The following is a 16,129-nucleotide window of genomic DNA, read 5'->3' as shown; positions in this document are numbered from 1 at the left end:
CCGCGCGAAGCGCGGCCAAATTCCCTAGTATTTGAATAATTGAAAAAAGTGTTAACTTATAGTTTATAAGTCAAAAATTCATCCAAACAAGTTTTAAAATTTTATAATCTTAAATATTTCACATAAAATTTAAGAATTTTAAAGAATAAAAAAATAATGTCTTTAGTATATTTTAAAATTATAAAATTTAAAAAACTTATATATTTTCTTAAATTTTATGTTAAATCGAAATCGGACAAATAAATTTCAAATAAAAAAGGAAATAAGTAAAGTATGAACAACCTAACAAATTTATGCAGATGAGCTGGAAAAGCCCAAGACCCAGTCTGGTGCCGTGTGTTGGCCCAACACCGATCACGTTAACAAAAGGAAAATTACGTAACTAAGCTAATTTTTACTATTTAATTATATATTATAGCTATAGATTTATATTATTATCTCCGTCTTTAATTATTTGTTTATTTTTTCTTTTATAGTTGTCTCTAATTACTTGTTCATTTTGATAAATCAAGAAAGGACAATTTCTTTTTACATATTATACTCACAATTAAATGACTAATTACTTTGAAAAATGTAGAACTTTTTATCCACTTCATAATTAATAGAGGTAAAATGGTAAACTCACTACGTCATTAATTATTTTCTTAATAGGTGTGTCAATTCAAAAGTAGACAAGTAAAAAGGGACAGAGGAAGTATTAATTAATTATATATATAGAGTTTGGTGTCGTATGTTTGGCTCCGGCGGAAACGTTTCCATTGTCACTATAGACTGAATTCGCTGTGAATCTTTTCGATTATTAGTAGCGGCTCATGAAGTATAATTTATTCATTAAAAGTTTATAATCACAAAAATTTCTCAAATGAATACAATAATATAAGCGTTGATACATTAAAAAGAGAATCGAATACATTAATAGCCAAAAAACTCAAAGCGTTGATACATTAAAAAGAGGGTCGTATACATTCATAGCATTTTTTATTTTAAAAAAAAATGAGGAATTTTGAAAATTTATAAAATTTATAGGGGATAATGATAACAAGTAAATTAAAAGATGGAATTTCTGTAATTATATGGTATAAATTTTGATCCATTTTTATTAGAATGGTTCTTAAATGTATAGAGGTAATTATCAAAATGATCCTAATGTATAGAGGCTGGTCTCTTTTGATCCTCTAGTTGATGTATTCCCATAATAAAAATGATCTTTTATGTATGTAAAAAGTGGATTAGAGTATTTTGATTCTGGAGTAAATCATAAATTTAATGATTGGTGGTATTTTTTTGTTAAATGTAACTAGCTATTACATTCACTCTGCTTGAATTGTGATAATAAATTGATCGATGGATAGACACTTCACTGTATACACTCATTTACCACCTTTAAGTTGTAAGTTCTTTTTTTATTTGCATTTTTAAGATAATAACTTATTCATATTTGAGTATTTAAATCAAGTTAATAAATAAATAAAAAAATAGGTAAAATTTGCTTTATTCCATCTATTTGACATTTTTAAAGCATGCCGCACTTTTTTCTCTCCCTATTTATCATTACCATTTACTCCACCTTTTGCCATGAATTTTTTTTATAAAAAATCGCATAAAATATGAAAGAACAAAATATAAAAAAACAAAACAAAATTGATATCATTTTTATCGAAATCTCACCGAAAAATCATTATCAATAAAATAGTCCTTCATATAAAATCTTCAACAATTTTTTTTTTTAAAAAAAAATGAAAACATGTGCTAAATGAAAATAAATAAATTTCATATGTTCTATTTCAATTAGTTATTGTGTAATGTCATTTATAAGTAAAAAAAAAACAACTAAATATTACGTATCACTTTATAATTTAGCTGATTGCTAAATGAATTATTAACTATTCTTTATATTTATTAAAGTTCTTAATTAAGTAAAAAAAAAAAAAAACTATGATTTTTGTTATTTTCAATCCACTTGATATGCAGGGGAGGAAGAATTATTTGGAGTAAAAAAGAGTCAGAAGCATCAAAACAAAGTGGCCACTATAGGGTATTGGAAGCTTCAAATTTGTCCATGGCTTCTTCAGCATCACAATCTTTACCATCAAAAAACAACCTTATTCATGTATTTTGGGACGAGGGTATGCTGAAACATGACACAGGAAGAGGTGTTTTCGACACAGGAATGGACCCTGGTTTTCTTGATGTTTTAGAAAAACACCCAGAAAATTCAGACAGGGTTAAAAACATGTTGTCTATTCTCAAAAGGGGTCCTATTTCACCTTTCATTTCTTGGCACCATGGACGCCCTGCTCACATCTCTGAATTACTATCTTTCCACACCCAAGGTACCCAACTTCAACTTCCTTTTCAAGATTCTCTCTTTCTTTTTTTTATTTGCTTTTGTTCTCTAATTGAGTTTGATTTCTATCTGTCTTTGCTGGTCCTATTGATTTTTGGAGTGTAATCATAATTTTTTGTTTGGTAGCATTAAAGATTAGGTTTAATTTTTGGTTTTGTTTCTGAAGGTTAAAATCGGCATCTATGAAGACCCAAGTTAATTTGTTAGACTATTGGGAAGTGAAAGACACAATCTTTTTGGTAAAGATTGAACTTTTAGGCATTTCTACTTTTAAGACAAATGCGCAAAAATTAAATTAGTATTGTATAATTCCATGCCCAAATTGTCTTATTGTGCTTAATAACACAAGTTTGAAAATAAAATCAAATATCAATGGGTGATAATGAAGACCCATGGCCTAGGCTGGTAACCTCCATTGTACTTAGGAGGGGTGTCCGCCTACGGTCGGCCCAAGTGGTCAAGCCTACGTCATAATTTGTGGCAGAGGGGCCTGCGTTCTAGCGGCGCCTACCCTAATCTAAGTGCAATATTTGTTAACTTTCAGAGAGTTTCTATATTCTGAGCTGCCAAAGCATGGATAGCACAATCAATATGGTTAAAAAGAATGAAATTATGGAGAAGGAAGAAAAGATAGCACATTATAACTAACTTAATGGATTGGTTGGTTTGAAGAAACAAGAGGAAAGAAGGTGTTGATTATATTAAAGGAATTGGAAGAAAGGAAGGGGTTGATTGGTTCGAAAGAACACGAGGAAAATAGGAGTTGATTTTTTATTGAAGGAATTGAACGAAAGAAAGGGGTTAATTGGTTTGAAGGAATAGAAAGAAAGTAATATAATGCATGCTTAATTTCAAGTTGGCGTTGGTTATAAATTCAACCCTATTCTGAAACCTATTCTTATTTCAAAATTTAAGCCTCTTAGCTTTTTCATTTTTAATTTGTCAGAATATGTAAATGAACTAATTGAAGCTGATAGAAATGGCGGAAAAGAATTATGTGGAGGGACATTCTTAAATCCTGGGTCGTGGCACGCTGCACTTCTTGCTGCTGGTACTACATTATCGGCTATGAAGCATATAATTGATGGACATGGGAATATCGCGTATGCATTGGTCAGGCCACCTGGTCATCATGCGCAACCTACTCAAGCTGATGGGTATTGCTTCCTTAACAATGCGGGTCTAGCTGTACAACTGGCTTTAGATGGTGGCTGTAGGAAGGTTGTTGTCCTTGACATCGATGTTCATTACGGGAATGGAACAGCAGAAGGATTTTATCATTCTGATAAGGTTCTTACTATCTCCCTTCATATGAATCATGGTTCTTGGGGCCCCTCTCATCCACAGGGTGGAACTATAGAGGAGCTCGGCGAAGGTGAAGGTTTTGGGTATAACCTGAATATACCATTCCCAAATGGAACCGGGGACAAAGGGTATGGTTACGCCATGCAACATTTAGTTGTTCCTGCTATCGAGAAATTTGAGCCTGATATGATGGTTTTGGTTGTTGGGCAGGACTCAAGTGCTGTAAGTGCATTATCTTATTGCCGTTCAGATTTTTGTATTTTGTGATGAAGTTCAAAGATATTTGTGGAGTGAAGTTCATTAATCAACGCAATATCATCTTTAAAATGTGAAAAAGGCATATCCAAACTTATCAGTTGGTGTTGGCCTTAAACCCACACAGTTTGACTTCTGTAATTTAATTTACAGATAATTGCTTGGACGTTGCGTTTGTTGTCGATTGGATAATGCTATCATGTTCTTATGTTGCATAGTCTAGATCTGTAGTTTGTCTGTTTCAACTTCATTTTGACAAGTTAAATTTTGTTTTGAGTCAAATTTTCTTCTTATATTAGATGTTCTGTCAATTCCAGTTTGTCAGTGTCTAAACATCCTAATCATGTTCAATGTCTAAAACATATTCTTAACTGATACGGTATCATATATTAGATGTTCTGTCAATTCCAGTTTGTCAGTGTCTAAACATCCTAATCATGTTCAATGTCTAAAACATATTCTTAACTGATATTGTATCATCATTGTTTAGTTCATAGAACTATTGTGTATTCTGCTACTCAAGAAACTTCTTTCACTCGGCTTGCATTTCAGTTTGATCCAAATGGAAGACAATGCTTGACAATGGAAGGTTACAGAGAGATTGGGCAGACAATTCGTGGCATGGCAAACAAGTATAGCAATGGACGACTCTTGATAGTCCAAGAAGGCGGATACCATGTTACATATTCAGCCTATTGTCTGCACGCGACTCTTGAAGGTGTGCTCAATGTTTCAGACCCTCTATTATCTGATCCTATCGCTTATTATCCTGAAGATGAATCATTTCCAACCAAGGTAATCGATGCTATCAAAAAATATCAAAGAGAAGTTGTACCTTTTCTTAGAGATGCTTAGTTGGTATCTCATTTCGTGTTTGCTTATGAGCTCAAACACTGGGCTGGCTCGTTTGGTGTGAGGGATAAAGAAATAGTGATGGGATGAAAAAAAATGTTTGGTTGCCTTGTTTGGGATAAGTTATCCCACCATTTAATCATAGCGATGGGATAAGTTATCTCATATACATGGTGGGATAAGTTATCCCAGATGACCCCTATGTAACTTATCGTGGGATAACTTGTTTCCAACTAAATGACCCCTTGCGGTGTCCCAACAAGTCTCTGCTCAGTACAACAATGTAATTTCATTAGTGGGGTCTGACGACATTAAATGTAAAAATTTCCCTTCTAAATAATAATTTGTTAAATTGTATTGAGAAAAAGGGATGCTTGTGATGGATGACTAGAGATAGAAGATTCATAGGAATTGAAAACAATAGTACGTCTTTAGTTGGCTGACGAAATTTGAAGAAGACGTTTCACCTAATTTTGATCACTTTACTATAATTAAATTATAAATAAAAATACATCTACATATAATTAAGCAAGATACATGCTTTTATATTTCCTTACTCCTTGCATTATATGTAAATTAAACTTACTAATCTAGTATCATGATAAATTGATAAACAATTGTTGTATTAAAAAATTAGTGTGCGTCTGTTAAATATTATCACGAGAAGACAACTTTTTTCCCTTCGAAGAAAGGGGACATTGTTATACATTATCTAATATTTTCTTTCTTTTTGACATTCTATATATCTTTAGTTCAACTTATTTAAATAAATTAAAACGAAAAAAAGTAATACGTGACAGAAAAGTCACAAGAAGATTAAAGTAGATAAAAGGTTAGTTAAGGAGACGTGAAGTGCCCGTGATGGATGGACTTATATTTTAATACAAATGGTCCAACCTATATGCTACAACATTAATTATTTCCCCACTCTCTTTTCCAAAGGCTACGGACTTATTTATCAATTTATACTTATTGTGTGTTTCACTTTTAAAAAGTTTTAATCATTGAATACATTATATTTTTAAAATTATAAATACAAAATTTAATATATAACGGTACTGAAGAAATATTGTCTAAATTGAACCCGTTAACACATATATTCTATCTGATTGCGTTACCTTTCTCTTTGACTAGATTCATTAAGTCAGAATTTAACTTAAAAGTCATATTTTGATTTTAATTTTTTGAAAATGTTCTTGTTGAGAAAGCAACCCTATTTTTCATGTTAAACTGATAAAAAAAAATACATTTTTAAGATGATTAGATTCAGTAACAAAAGGTTAGTGACTAACTGAGATTTAATTATTTTATTTCTTATTTATTTATTTCTCTCGGTCTTACCAGAAGAGAGATATGTTCAAGATATACGCTTTTAAAAGATGATTATTAATTTGGACCCAATTATAAAAGATAGTTTAGTGCAAAAAATATCACATCATAGCATGGTTTATGAGCAAAGTCACACTCAAGAGGTATGATGTACACAATCTAGTATAATATTTGTATTAGTGGCTGCTTTAACAACTCGAATTTGTAACCTATAGATCACATAAAAACAGTTTTATCTTCAACCTCAATTGTATTACACAACTTCCTATATTCATTTATCTTTACTTTATGTATATTCATAAATTTTCAGATTTATTAATCGTCCTTCCATTTAGTATGTTTTAGATGAAAATTGTATTGTTATTTCATATTCAAAGGATAATATACTTTCTAAAATAGCCTAAAGAAACTATAGTTGGATAAAAAGATTTCCTCAAAAGAGGTTGTAACTTTGAAAAATGTCTTTCTTGCTAATTAAACGAAATTGTGTAGTATTTCCTCTGTTCGAAATTGTTTGTTATGTTGCGTTTTTCAAAAGTTAATTTGATTAATTTTCAAAGTTAAATTAGATCACATTAATTCAATATTTTAAACAAAAAAATTAGATATTTTAAAACTAAATGAAAGTACTATAAATTACAATTTTTTTGCATATTAATATTATGAAAAAATAAATCTTAAATATTAGTCAAAATTTTTATACTTTGACTCTAAAAATAGAAATCACGACAAACAATATCGGACGAAGGAGTATTTAACTTTTTCTAAACATTTTAAAGCTAAATTTGTGTGCATTGATTGTTAACGTTAACTTTTGTCATCTTAGCTGGTCCTTTTATTACACATTAAATAATGGATTCAATAAATTTACTACTATATATCATATTTTTCACTCTCTATTATCAAAAATGCCACTAGATTTTCGAAGGCAATTTTCAAATCTCAAAGTAGACTATGTGAAAACTAAAATAGATGACAATGTTTTTTTTAATCAGAAATCTCAATATTTAACTTTTAATTAAAAATATTTTTCTCGAATTGACCTCATGAAATTAATCAAACTATAAAACGTAGATGCGCGACGAAAAAACTAATAAATGCCAATAATGTAACGTAGAGAAAATGACAAAAAGGAAACATGTGGGCTGACTTGCCGGTTTGAAATTGTTGACACCTCAAAATTGATACGCATGCAAACGTAATAAAAACAACAAAAAAAAGGGCCATTTGGTCGAATGTTGCACTCATCATAACTCCTCATCATATCCAAAAACAATACCACCGACACAGCCATTTCTTCATTTAATAATTAAAAATCAAACTAATAATTTGAATTTGAATTTAATCGACTCAAAGAAGACATTATTCATATTTTTTATTTTATTTCTATGAAATTAGTGTAGACATGAGATTCTGAAGATCTCACTGTCCATTTAATTAAATATATAATCAAATTCAAAAAAAGATTTACTATAAAAAGAAGGGAAAAAAAAAGTAAAAGAAGAAAAAAAACAGAATTGTGAGAAATCAAAGGACAAAAGGAGAAAAGAGAAAAAAGGTGTCATGAATTTGTACTTTGTCTTTAGGGTTTGATCCACAACTGTTTAGCTAAACTCATCTTTCTTCTTCTTTCTATCTTACAAAATCCACTCACATTATTAAAAAAAAAAAAAGGTACCATTTTTACAATTTATAGTTATTATGTAGTTGAATCTTTATATGGTACTGTTATGTACTTTGTTCATTTGGGGTTCACAATTCTTGAGAACAAAGTATGTAATTTTATGATAATCTTGAATTTTCATCATGTATGTATATAATAAGTATTGTGATTTCAGAGGTGTTGTTGTCATATACTTATGTACATTAGGTGTATTTCTTGTGAATGTTGTCTTTGGTGTAACAAATTTGAATGATTTCAAGATTTTGAGTGATTTTAGAAATGGATTAGAGAATCCTGAACTATTGAAATGGCCTTCTAAGGGGAATGATCCTTGTGGTCCTCCTGCATGGCCTCATGTGTTCTGTTCTAGTGACAGAGTTACCCAAATTCAGGTTCAGAGTTTGGGTTTAAAGGGTACTTTACCACACAACTTTAATCAACTTGATAAGCTTCAAAATCTTGGCCTTCAGGGGAATGGTTTTAGTGGGAAATTACCTACTTTTAGTGGATTGTCTGATTTGAAATATGCATACTTGGATAATAATCAATTCGATACGATTCCTGCTGATTTCTTTAATGGTCTTAGCGGTGTTCAAGTTTTGGCTTTGGATTATAATCCGTTCAATGAGAGTGGATGGTTTATTCCGATTGAGTTGCAAGATTCAGCTCAGTTGACGAATTTTTCTTGTGTGCAATGCAATATAGTTGGACCTGTGCCGGATTTTTTTGGGAAATTGCCTTCTCTTAGTGCGTTGAAGCTGTCGTATAATCGTTTGACTGGTGAGATACCGGACAGTTTTCGTGATTCAATGCTTCGGATTTTGTGGTTGAATAATCAAGATAGTCCTGGAATGACGGGTCCAATAGACGTAATTGGTACTATGGATCAGCTTATGATGTTATGGCTTCAAGGCAACAGTTTTAGTGGACCAATTCCTGATACAATTGGTGATTTGAATGACTTGAAGGAGCTGAATTTTAACGGAAATCAACTCGTTGGTCTGATTCCGCAAGGTTTGGCGAATCTAGACTTGACTGTGTTAGACTTGAACAATAATAAGCTAATGGGTCCTGTGCCGAAGTTTAGAGCTGTGAATGCTACATATTCCTCAAATTCTTTCTGTCAGACAACTCCTGGTGTTCCTTGTGCTCCTCAAGTTAATGCACTTTTAGATCTTCTTGGCGGTTGGAATTATCCAGCCAACCTTGCTCCTGAATGGAGTGGTAATGATCCATGTACAGGTCCTTGGTTGGGAATCAGTTGCAATGCTAAAGGCCAGATTACGATTGTTAATCTACAGAACAAGAACCTTACGGGTACGCTTAGTACTTCACTTGCAAACTTGGATTCACTGCTTGAAGTTCACTTAAAAAGAAATAGTTTGCACGGTCGAGTTCCTGCAAACTTAACAGAGCTCAGATCATTGAGATTGTTGGATTTAAGTGGGAACAATTTTGATCCACCATTACCGAAATTCCGGGATAGTGTGAAAGTCATTATAGACGGAAATGCTCATCTTGTTGCTAATGTAACTGCGGCAGCTCCTCCTCTGAGTATTAGCCCATTTCCTCCATCGAGTCGCAGTCCTAAATCAAGCAAGGAGTTACCATCGAAAAGCCCATTTCCCGGTGATAATCAGCCAACATTATCAGATACACCGCCTTCCCCAGAGAAAAGTTCAGGTTCAGACTCGAAGGCTCCCAGTGGAACCAAAGGGCAGACCACATCAGAGAGCCATAATAAGACCATGATCATTGTAGTTGTGAGTGCAGCTTCTGTCGTCTTCACTCTTCTTGCCGTTGTTTTGTTTTTCAAGAGCAAGAGAAAACGAGAGAAAGATTCAGGTACTATTGTTATCCACCCCAAAGAGCCATTCGATCAAGATAACATTGTTAAGATCACTGTCTTAGAAGATCCCATGATGTACAGCTTACAGAGTGGTACTACAACTAGTGGTGGAACAAAAGGTAGTCGAGTGATTGAGATTGGAAACCTTGTCATTTCAACCCAGGACCTTCGGAGGGTAACCAATAATTTTGCACCAGAGAATGAGCTTGGTCGTGGTGGCTTTGGAGTTGTTTACAAAGGCGTAATTGAAGATGGAATTCAGATTGCAGTGAAGAGAATGGAATCTGCGATTATCAATAGCAAGGCATTGGATGAATTTCAAGCAGAAATAGCTGTGCTTTCTAAGGTTCGGCATCGCCATTTAGTTTCACTTTTGGGTTATTCTGTTGAAGGAAATGAGAGGCTTTTGGTATATGAATATATGTCAAAGGGCGCTTTGAGTAGACATCTTTTCCGCTGGAAGATCCTGAAGTTGGAGCCTTTATCATGGACAAAGAGACTCAATATTGCTCTAGATGTCGCTCGAGGGATGGAGTACCTTCATAATCTAGCACACCAGAGCTTCATACATCGCGATCTGAAATCATCAAACATTCTTCTAGATGATGCTTTTAGAGCAAAAGTTTCAGATTTTGGATTAGTGAAACTCGCTCCTGACAAAGAAAGGTCTGTTGCAACAAGGCTGGCAGGAACATTTGGATACCTTGCTCCCGAGTATGCTGGTACATGCGCAATTATTTCCATTAGTATCTCTTTCTTAGACACTCATTTTAACTGTTCTGGTAAATATTATCATTTTGGCATCTGTTGTATTTTTTACTCTCAGGTAATTTGTTACACGAACACATCTCTACCTGAATGAAACCAATACTCTTTTAGCCCTCTATTTTAATAAATGCATCAGTTCTATAATGAGAATCCAGACTGTGCTGAATCGCGCTTCTGACCTTCCAAGCCCTTCCTTCTCCAGCCAAAATAGAACAGAGTAACTAATGGAGCATTTACGTTTTACCTTTAAGTTGTCGGTGTGCCTACTAAATTGATATACCGCGGACATTGATGTACCAATCTCGCATCATTCAGTGATATTGTCATTCCATTCACCATCTTTGTTAAACAATTCAAGTAGAAGGTTTCACTTCCTCTCTCGATATGATCATTCAGAGCATAGTTGTCATTTTGACTCCACAAAAAGAAACAGAAATTCTATCCCTTTAATGATACTTTTCTCTTGAGGCATGGTACTGAAATATGTTTGCGTAAAGCTGTTCAACAAGCATGTAATACCTGTTAATTTTGGTGTAGAAACTATTGCTTGCTTAATCTTTATGTTACCCGTATATTTTAGTTCACTGTCTTGTTGAACGACTTACCTAGTCAGTCACCTTTCATATATATATCCTAACTCACATTTTTACCTCTCCAGTGACCGGAAAAGTCACAACTAAAATAGATGTCTTCAGCTTTGGGGTGGTGTTGATGGAACTTGTGACTGGACTAACTGCCCTAGATGAGCATCGGTCTGAGGAAACTCGATATCTAGTTGAGTGGTTCTGGCAGATAAAATCGAATAAAGAAAACCTCCTTGCTTCCGTTGATCCAGCTCTTGACGTGAAGGAAGATATCCACAAGAGCATTTGCACTATGGCTGAATTAGCTGGACATTGCACTGCGAGAGATCCCAATCACAGGCCTGACATGTCACACGTTGTGAATGTGCTTGGCCAACTAGTTGAGTCTTGGAAACCTGTACAAGAGTCGGATGAATATTCAGGAATCGACTACAGTCTACCTCTGCCAGAAATGTTGAAGGACTGGCAAGATGAAGAGACTGGAGACTTCACCAATACTAGTCAAGATAGCAGAGGAAGTATTCCTGCTAAGCCAAATGGATTTGCTGATTCTTTTACATCCAACGATGCTCGATAGGTGAAGTCAGTTCTGGCTAGCCAAAGTCCATTGCTTCCTTACTATTAGTTTTGCTAGCATTTTCGACATGAAATTTGCTTTTGGCTCGTGAAAATAATCTATGGAAGCGTTGCGTTCAGTCTATATATACAGATACCGAGTTGTCATGAATGATTGATCAAGAGATCAAATTGGTGTCGTCCAGATACAGAGAAACAAAAACTTTTCAATTTTATTTTGCTTACACGGTCATTTGTTTTGAATGTTGTTTGTAAAAGTTATATTTATAATAGGTTGGTCCAATTTGCTGTATGAGTTATTTACATGACAATCTTGAGAGTCTTGTTTGTGGACCATATGCTTGAATTTTAGGAGATTGATGCTAAAAATAATTATGCAAAAAAAGGTTTGATTTCTCTTTATTATAACTAGTCTAATATGAGTATTAATTTTGTATACACACTACTACTACTACATGCAATTATTTAGTAGCTTGACTAAATAATTTGAGATACACCGACTCTCTTGCATACCTCTCTCCTTTATGTATCTATTTTTTTAAAAAAATGTGTATCTAGTGTCTTTGATTCATGTATCAGACTTTAGAATTTGAAGAAGTGGTGAATTTGATTTAATAAAACTTAGTACAAAATTATTAATTAGTACTAATACTATAACTCAAAAGTAGTACTATAACCATGTCTAATATATTTATCATAATTAATAGTAGTATTATAACAAGAGTAATTAAACAAGCCGATTAATATAATATAGGTAGCTAATTAATTAGCTATGGCATTATATTCCTAGGGAGACCTCCATGATGATGCAAAGGGTCTGGACTCATAGGTGCTTCTCTTAGTTCCCCTGCATCCTGGCTTATTCTTTTTCCATTTTTGGTAATCTGTACATTTAAATTAAGATATATTAGTACGTAATAAAATAAAATTAATACGACAATCTTAATTAATTACTACAAATTAACGACCTTTCTGTTGTGAATTAAGTGATCACGCAGCATTGCGGATTTTCCATGTGAGTATTGATCTGCCAGGACAAGAACAGAGTAGATTAAAGAAACAAGCATAGTAAGACAAGTATTGTTTTTTCTTAATCGAATTTCTTTATAAAAATTAATAAAATAGAGATCGAAAGAGATACCAGAGGATTGTGCTTGCATTGTGAAGAGAAAGATGCAGAGGATCATCGCCATTAACATAAAACAGGGATAGGAGTATTTGTTAGTAAAGAGAAGAGACATTTGGATTTTTGTTTTAACTCCAAATTACAGTACCGATATATAGAAGAAATAATACTAAAAAACTCAATGAAGTAAAATGTAGGAATAATGAGCAATTTATATAGTGCGCATTCCAAGTAGGTATACACGTTTTTAGCTTTACAAAAGTAAGTGGTGTTTCACAAAATCAAAAAGAAACGGAGATAGTAACTTATTAAATTACTAGTAAATCATGATTAAACAGAGCAGCCATTTGAGAACGTAAAGAAAATATTGATAGCAGCAAGATTTGGAGCAGAGAGTATATAGAATCTACTACAGATCCAACTCCCACTTTCTGTTATGCTTAATTACTCTGTCACTTGTGATTTGAAGTATTGGGTTTCTTCCAGTTGATTTTCTCGCCAGGTTTGTTTGGTACGTAGAATGAGATATAATACAAATGATCATATAAGATAATCTTTAAAATAGCATAGTAATTCAATTTAATATAAAATTAATTTCAAATTTTATTCTTATCCCGTGTATCGACCTTTAAGGATAGCGACAGGAATCAGGACAAGTGCGCATCTTCCTTTCTCACTGGCAATATTAAGGATAGTACAGAGCCCAATACAGCTGCAATTTTTTTTGACAGCAGAAGATCTAGTGACGCTATAAATGCTGCAATTTCTAACGTACTCTGCCCATTTTTTGCATCTTGTTTAACTCGATAAGCATAAAATTATGATACATTTTCCTAATATTAAACATATAAATACTTCTCATGATTAAAAAACATATTATTAAAAATTGAATATGAAAAATTGGTGAATCTATCATATTATATAAAAAAAATTGTTATAGCCTGATTTAATATTTATTGGCCTTCGAGGTTTGCAATTGTTATCGCTTTGTTATTTTAATCCTAAGAAGTAGTTCGTCCAACTTTTGAAGAGGAATCTTAGAAGCGGTAAAATTAATTATCTCAATGTGATCGATCAAGAATTTGAATTGCGGAGCAGTCATTAAAATAAACTTGTATATTTAATACCTCTTCAAATGCGATTATTTTATAAAATATTTTATGCATTAAGTTACCTATTTTTGAGATACCATTGAGAAAATTTCTAATGTGTTGGATGGTTATATTAGTATCAAATCAAAGTGGTTATCAATTATAAGTGGTGTATTTTTAGATGCCTCTGCTGCATGCAGTTACTTTTGGTGGCTCTGCTCTGAATTCTGATGAAATCTAAACAAGTCAAACACAGATAATTACTACTCCCATATTGCATGTTTATACATTATTATTGTTGCCTTTTATTTTTGTATTTTATTTTACAATATTCTTTTGTATTAAGTTGAGGATTCATCTAAAATAAAACATTCTATATTTATAATGTATAAGTACAATTTGGATAGATTCAAATTTCATTTTTGATTTACACTAAATATATTATTATATTGATAATGATAAATAAAGTTAGAATGTTAAAAAGAAAATAATATAAGTTCGTTGCGCACTCGCAACGAATACTCCTTTATTGATAACTTCATATTAAATTTGGATTAAATCTTAAATTCATGATACATTGACAAAGTTAAATTACTATTAATAAAATCATATTAATATTAAAGTCAAAATTATATAATTTAAATCAAGTCGAAGTTATATATGAATTTCAAGCCCATTAAGTTGACAAGATGAATTCAACTCATGTTCTTCAAGCCCAGAGGTCAAAATTGTTCGAACCAAAATATTTCTATACCCTAATTCAAACCTATATAAAGAGGTATTCATAAGACTAGAAGATAAACACATACATACAGTGTTGTTTGCTTGCTATTTTTCTTTTCTGTTTATTGTATTTCAAGAACGAAACTTTAAACTCATATAGAGAGGAGTATGGTTTTTAATTTTTTAGCAGTCATATTCTTTTTCCTGTTTTAGTTTTTGCTAGGGATACCAACATCTAATTAACTAACGGCCCGTTATTAACCACATAGACAGAGTACAGACCCTTAGTTGATGCTTGACACCCCTCTTCTGCAATATAACAGCTAATAAATCATTTCACTCATCACAAAATGAGTCTACTTTTTCGAGCTTTACATCATCCTTAACAGAAACCATGCATCAAATTTTTTATTTAAAGTTTGAATTCAAAAATATTAAACAGGAACACTTTATAATATTATGTCATTCCATGACTAATTTAAATAAGCCATTTATAATATTGTGTCATTTCATGACTAATAATAATTGAAATAAGTCACAGTTTGAGTATTAAAAAGAAAAGGTTGTCGATGTATTAAGCACACAATGTAAGTTTTGACATTACGAATATATAATAGTTCAAGTGTTTGAACTAAACTTTAATACAAATTTAAGAAATTTTCTGTGTATTAAGCATATAATGTACGTTTTAGCAATACGAATATACTACTCTAGGCTGTTGATTCATGAGATAAAAAGGATAATAATATTTTGATCAAATATTTAGTAAATTATTTGATCCTGTATTTAATTGTTTATTAAATAATGAAATAAGTTATAAATAAATCATGTTTGATAGTACTACAATTAGGGTTAATCATAGTATCCTAAATCTAATTTTCTTCATGCTTTTCTTCCATCATAACTACAATGTTTAAGAAAATCCGAAAACGATATTATCCATGGCTAGATTTATTTAGATATATTGGAGTTTTTACCTTAATATCCCTCTTTCTCATCATCCTTATTTTCACAAAATTCCAAAAAAAAATATAATCGAAGAACCTCAATTTCACGTAAATTCAATATCTTTCTCTTCATTAATTAATTATCATCATGACTCAAAACATATTATAGATTGGAATATAACTCTTTCCATCAAGAACCCTAATGAGGGTACAATTATTTTTGTGTATGAAGAAATTCTAGCTTGGATTTATCACATGGATGATTTTTTTTCGGTGACTAAATTATTGGATCCAACTATTCAAAATTCAATTGAGAAAATAATGTTGGTGACTAATAACAACAGATAGTATTAAATAAATAGTATTAAATAATATTAGTATTTACTGTGTACTAATCCTAGTCCTATTAGGATTAGTACTCCTTAATCCTAGTTCTATTAGGATTAGTACTCCTTCCTATATCTCCTATATATATCTCCCATGTATTCCCTTATTAGGTTAACACTTCAATACAATCAATATTCCTTCATGGTATCAAGAGCCAGAAAACCTAGATCTTCTTTTCTCTAGTTTTTTTTTTCTCTCTTTAGGGCACCGATCGTTCCGTCTCTTCTCTTGGGCGGCGGCAGCCATGACAACCGAGGTGGATCCTCTCGATTCACTTCCTTCTGGAGTTAAACTCCTTCTCAGGCATCTTCATGCCCTGATTCCCGA

General features: G+C 32.2%; 2 protein-coding genes and 1 non-coding gene across 3 annotated transcripts; all 3 read left to right on the top strand.

The window, feature by feature from the left end:
• Positions 1–1,946: 1,946 nt before the first annotated feature.
• LOC107021539 (histone deacetylase 8) lies at positions 1,947–5,143 on the top strand. The gene is made up of 3 exons (XM_015222222.2): positions 1,947–2,333; positions 3,294–3,874; positions 4,460–5,143. The coding sequence occupies exons 1-3, from the start codon at positions 2,060–2,062 to the stop codon at positions 4,760–4,762; spliced, it is 1,158 nt and encodes a 385-aa protein (XP_015077708.1). The 5' UTR covers positions 1,947–2,059; the 3' UTR covers positions 4,763–5,143.
• On the top strand, positions 2,701–2,858 carry LOC114077720. The gene has a single exon (XR_003579091.1). It is a non-coding gene; the product is annotated as a U1 spliceosomal RNA (small nuclear RNA).
• Positions 5,144–7,461: 2,318 nt separating the features above from the next.
• On the top strand, positions 7,462–11,930 carry LOC107023779 (receptor-like kinase TMK3). The gene is made up of 2 exons (XM_015224576.2): positions 7,462–10,322; positions 11,027–11,930. The coding sequence occupies exons 1-2, from the start codon at positions 7,895–7,897 to the stop codon at positions 11,527–11,529; spliced, it is 2,931 nt and encodes a 976-aa protein (XP_015080062.1). The 5' UTR covers positions 7,462–7,894; the 3' UTR covers positions 11,530–11,930.
• Positions 11,931–16,129: the final 4,199 nt, after the last annotated feature.

The sequence above is a fragment of the Solanum pennellii genome, chromosome 6, assembly GCF_001406875.1.
Source record: "Solanum pennellii chromosome 6, SPENNV200".
Lineage (NCBI taxonomy): Eukaryota > Viridiplantae > Streptophyta > Magnoliopsida > Solanales > Solanaceae > Solanum > Solanum pennellii.
The sequence above is the reverse complement of the archived record's forward strand: the minus strand, read 5'-3'. Positions and strand labels throughout refer to the sequence as shown.